The sequence below is a fragment of the Emydura macquarii genome, unplaced genomic scaffold (genome assembly GCF_026122565.2).
Source record: "Emydura macquarii macquarii isolate MOO-44397 ecotype Brisbane River unplaced genomic scaffold, CSIRO-AGI_Emac_v2 contig_2785, whole genome shotgun sequence".
NCBI classification, from domain to species: domain Eukaryota; kingdom Metazoa; phylum Chordata; order Testudines; family Chelidae; genus Emydura; species Emydura macquarii.
The window spans coordinates 1-5,292 of NW_027132922.1; the positions used below are offsets into that span (position 1 = coordinate 1).

At 45.0% G+C, this 5,292-nt stretch overlaps 1 protein-coding gene across 1 annotated transcript; it reads right to left on the reverse strand.

Annotated features, from left to right (window-relative positions):
• Positions 1–4,243: 4,243 nt before the first annotated feature.
• Positions 4,244–5,178, reverse strand: LOC137166029 (olfactory receptor 14C36-like). The gene is given in 2 exon segments (XM_067567592.1): positions 4,244–4,593; positions 4,596–5,178. Coding segments are annotated over 2 exon segments (933 nt in total).
• Positions 5,179–5,292: the final 114 nt, after the last annotated feature.

Sequence of the window (5,292 nt, forward strand, 5' to 3'; positions counted from 1 at the left end):
GTCCAGCAGGCATGCTGGCAAAAGATATCAGCGTAGTTGGGAGAACTACCTTTTCACTGCCAGCCCAGCGGTTAGAGTAAGTGCTCGGCGTTTGAACTTGGAGCTGATTGACTGGAGACATTTTTAACATGATCCGTTTCTTCTCACTGAGTGTGTACATTGAAGTATTGTACGCAGGTTCCTTAACAATGATGGGGCTGATCCTCAGCTTTCATCATTTTCAAATGGAGCTGTAACAATTGACACCCATTGAGGGTCCACCCGTAACACTCATGATCACGAATGGGATTTTCAAGGAAAGAAATGAAAACTGTTCCATAAGAATAGAATGTTTCTGCAGAAACTTTCACTGGGATTTGGGTGTCTAACTCTCTTTGACTATGAAAAATCCCAGTCACCATGAGTGTTAAGTGACAGAGGAACTGAGATGCACAGAGGTTGTGTAGCTTGTTTAAACTCACACCCATGGCCATGGCAGACCTGAGGACATAACCTAGTTCTCCAAGGAATTAAAGGGAGTTTGGTACCAAAATACCATTATATTTCCATGACAGTTGGGCATTAACCGGGAGGTTCTCCTCGGAATTGACAACGAGGGAGCAAACCCCCTTGGAACCTGGGAGTACAAATGACCGGAAGCATTACATTTCCAGCCAGGAGCCCGTCAGTCAGAGCCCAGTGGCCAAGGGGATCTCCCTTGGTGCCTGGCCTCCCTATGACTGTTTCTTCACCCGTCTGGGGGACTAGAGACTGTCCTCCTTCATTGCCGGCCTGCCCAGCCAGAGGGGTAGGCCTGAGATTGCTTCCTCACCCCTCTGAGGCTAGAGACTGCTTTTCTCCTTGCCGGCCTACCCTGCCAGAGGGTAGGCCCGAGAGATTGACTAATAAGGAGCGACCTGAAACCAAGGCTCGCCCTACTGAGGGCCAGAGGCGGCCCCTTCAATTTGGACTTCCTGAAGGGCGTAGGCACCGGGAGGTGTGGCCTCCCTTGGAGATTGACAATGAGGGAGAGCCACCGGCGCTGCCCACTACAGGGGATCTTCTATAGGCATCAATATCTTTTAAGCACCTCTGTAAATCCCCTCTGCTTTGGAGACTGCCCAGGAATTAATTTCATTCAATAATGAAATAAGCCTCATGATCCCCTCTAAGGGAGGGAACTATCATAACTTAATTCTCGAGCTGGTCTCCTAAACTCACTGATTCAAAAGCTTTAAGGTCAGAAGGGACCATCATGATCCACTAGTCTGACTTCCTGTACGTTGTAGGCCACAGAACCTCACCCACCCACTCCGGTAATAGACCTCTTGCCTCTGGTTGAGTCACCGAAGCCTTCAAATCACAATTGAAAGACTTCAAGTGAAAAGAATTCACCATTTACACTAGTTTATATCTGCAAGAGACCTGGGCCCTGGCCAGCAGAGCAAGGCACAAGAAGAAGTGCTTTAGTCAGTGTTTTAGCCATCTAAAGTGTTCCTACGGCTGCCATGACCGAAGCGTTTCATCAAAACTTTTTCCAACAGAAAATTGCGGTGTAAATGAAATAAAAATCTCCACAGAATGTCTTCTTTTAAATTGAAAATTAAAAAAAAATATATGGAAACCTGCACCACAAACATTTTTGGCTGAAAATTGATCTTTTTATTGTGTTTTCTACTTTTGGCAGTTTACAAATGGAAATGTTCCTGTTTTAGAAAGTTCATTAAAAAAAAAGTGAAAATTTTCCACAAGGCAATGAAGAACAACCACTTCCCAACCAACTCCAGTCCAGCCCCTCAGTCTTTAGTGTATGCACCTCCTCTTCCTGCCTATGAGGCAGGAGAGTGCCATTATCCTCATGTTACAGATGGGGAACAGCGGCACATTGAAAGGGACATGCCCATGCACAGCTACAGACTGGGGACCAATGAGCTAGGCAGCAGTTCTGCAGAAAAGGACCTGGGGGTAACAGTGGATAAGAAGCTGGATATGAGTCAGCAGTGTGCCCTGGTTGCCAGGAAGGCTAATAGCATATTGGGCTGCATTCATAGGAGCATTGCCAGCAGATCACGGGAAGTGATGATTCCCCTCTATTCGGCACTGCTGAGGCTGCATTTGGAGTACTGTGTCCAATTTTGGGCCCCCCACTACAACAAGGATGTGGAGAAGTTGGAGAGTCCAGCGGAGGGCAACAAAAATGATTAGGGGGCTGGAGCACAAGACTTATGAGGAGAGGCAGAAGTGAACTAGGCTTGTTTAATCTGCAGAAGAGAAGAATGAGTGGGGATTTGATAGCAGCCTTTAACTACCTGAAAGGGGGCTCCGGGGAGTATGGAGCTAGGCTGTTCTCAATGGTAGTCGATGACAGAACAAGGAGCAACGGTCTCAAGTTGTAGTGGGGGAGGTCTAGGTTGGACATTAGGAAATAGTTTTTCCCTAGGCGGGTGGTGAAGCACTGGAATGGGTTACCTAGGGAGGTGGTGGAATCTCCATCTTTGGAGGTTTTTAAGCTGCGGCTTGACAAATCCCTGGCTGGGATGATTTAGCTGAGGTTAGTCCTGCTTTGAGCAGGGGGCTGCACTAGATACCTCCTGAGGTCCCTTCCAACTCTATGATTCTATGATTCTAAGGGTTTCATAGATGTCTGGTCTCCTGTTGAGATGATTACATTAATGCAGCTGCGATTTTACTGAATTACTAAGTGGGTTCTTATCTGGTTATTAATCTGCATGGATAGGCATCCTTTTTATGATGGTACAGCTAAATACCTAAATACACCAGTGCTGTGTCATTCTTCTTATGGTAGAAAGTCTGTTTCGGAAGAGCAAGGCTTTGCAGTGTTTCCTGACTGACTCGGGAAAACGAGGCAAAACTCTGATCCAATTTTTGTCATTGGGATTTTTCAAAGGAAGCTTTTTTTCTATCTATTTATCTATCTGTCTATCTATCTATCTAACCACATACTCTGTTATATTTAATGTATTCATAGCGTACACAAATAAGCACAAACATGCTTTAAAAATAACAATACTAATAATAACAACAGCAGCAATAACAGAGAGCTTCTGTGCTCTGGACACATTTGGAACCCTGTGTGGAGGAAAGACCATTGGCTAATTCCAAAGCAACCCTTTGCAGTGAATGAATAAATCCCTGTTGCCCTGGTTACAGGGTTAGCTGCATCTCTGACCCTTTCTCGGATCTCTCTGAGTTCACCCCCTCAGGTCTTAGCCATGAGCCTGCCCCTCTTTTAAGGCAAAATCACCTGATTTTTCCCCTTTCAAGCAGGGTCTCAGCCAACAACACCCTGTGCACCAATGTGATTTCTCAGTTGGGTTTGATACAGGCAGTTCTTCTCTCAGGAGCTGTGAGCAATAGTAAGTTGAGTGACTGGCCAGCCTTCTCCATACAAAGTGTGATTTATTTACCACAGTAGGAACAAAGTTTAACATAAGATAAAATATTAGATAGCAACTCCAGATCCATCACAGCAATTGTTCGGTAGGATAAAAATTTCCCCTTATTACCACGACTCAATTTATCGTTAGGCATTGCAATAGCTTTCTCTTCCAAAATGTCTTTCCACCATGGAAAGAATGATACAGCATAAAAATAACTGTTTGACCAGAAACTCAGCTACCCTGACACCTACACAAATTCTTTTCCAAGTCTTCATGAATAGGGAAAGCAAATCTTTAAGACTCTCAGAAAACCCCATCAAAGAGATGATGAGATTGCATCTCAAATAGAGGATAAATAATAGATACCCTCATTTAAACAAGCATATGCCACACTCCCAAACTCCTACCCCCCAAACAAATCACCTGGAGCACAGGAACAAATCAACCAACCAATAAACAAAATAACACACACAAAAAGAAACAATCAAGCAACCACAAACCAAACCACTCATACCTGAAACACAATTTTTATGCCAAAAAAGGAGAAGAGACAGAAACTCCATGAAGTTCACTGGGGACTCAGCTATGGCTATTGATATTCTGTGCAATGTGGTCAGGTCGTGTGGGGATGGTAGCAGTATAAACCTCTAAAATAAACAGATAGGTGTGTAGGCAGATTTATGGATAGATATAGAGATTCTGATCCTATTTACACTGTTGTAACCCTTCACTAACTCTTCTGACTTTAGTCTGGATTTTATTACTTCATAAACATATTCCAAGTGTATCAAGGAGACAATTTTGTCATCAGTCGATAAAGAAGCTCAGAATGAAATCACAGTCAAAGAGCAAGGACGGACATTCTAATTCTTGGTGAATATCCTCCACACAATCAGTTTCTGTAACGCAGCTTTGATCTCCTTGTTCCTCATGCTATAGATGATGGGATTCATGACCGGAGGCACCACGGCATAGAGAACACCCATCAGCAGATCCAGATTTGAGGCTGAGGTGGAGGTGGGATTCAGGTACTCAAAGCAGCCAGTGAAAACTAACAAAGAGACCACACTGAGGTGAGGCAGGCAGGTGGAGAAGGCCTTACGCCGGCCCTGCTCAGAGGGCATTCTCAGCACTGCTTTGAAGATATGAACATAAGATACAATTATAAAAACAAAGCAGTTTGCACCTATAAAGACACTAAAGGCAATAAACCAACTTCACTGAGGTACATGTCAGAGCAGGTGAGCTTGAGCAGTTGGGGGATTTCACAGAAGAACTGGTTGATGACATTGGACTGGCAGAAGGGTAATCTGAAGGTGTTCCCGGTGTGCAGTGCAGAGTAGACAAGACCACTGATCCAGGCACCGGCTGCCATTTGAATGCAAGCTGTCCTGTTCATCACCCTCTCGTAGTGCAGTGGTTGGCAGATGGCGACATATCGGTCGTACGCCATGACGGTGAGCAAGGCAAAATCAGTTGAGGTGAAGAGGACAAAGAGAAAGACTTGGGTGACGCAACCAGGATAAGAAATCAACCTGGTGTTCATGAGGGAATTGGCCATGGATTTGGGGACAGTGACAGAGATGGAGCCAAGGTCTAGGATGGACAGATTCATCAGGAAGAAGTACATGGGGGTGTGAAGGTGGCGGTCGAGGGCTGCGGCTGTGACAGTGAGAATGTTCCCCACCAGGGCTGCCAGGTAAATCACCAGAAACACCACAAAGTGCAAAATCTGCAGCTCCCAAACATCTGAGAATCCCAGGAGAAGAAACTCGGCCACAGCAGTTTGGTTGGACATTTTCTTCCTCTGTATATTTTCTGATGACTGTAGACAGAAGGACAAAGATAATTGTTGGGATTACAGGGACAGAGGGAATGGGCCTGATCCCCTCAGTAATATCTCATGATGTGA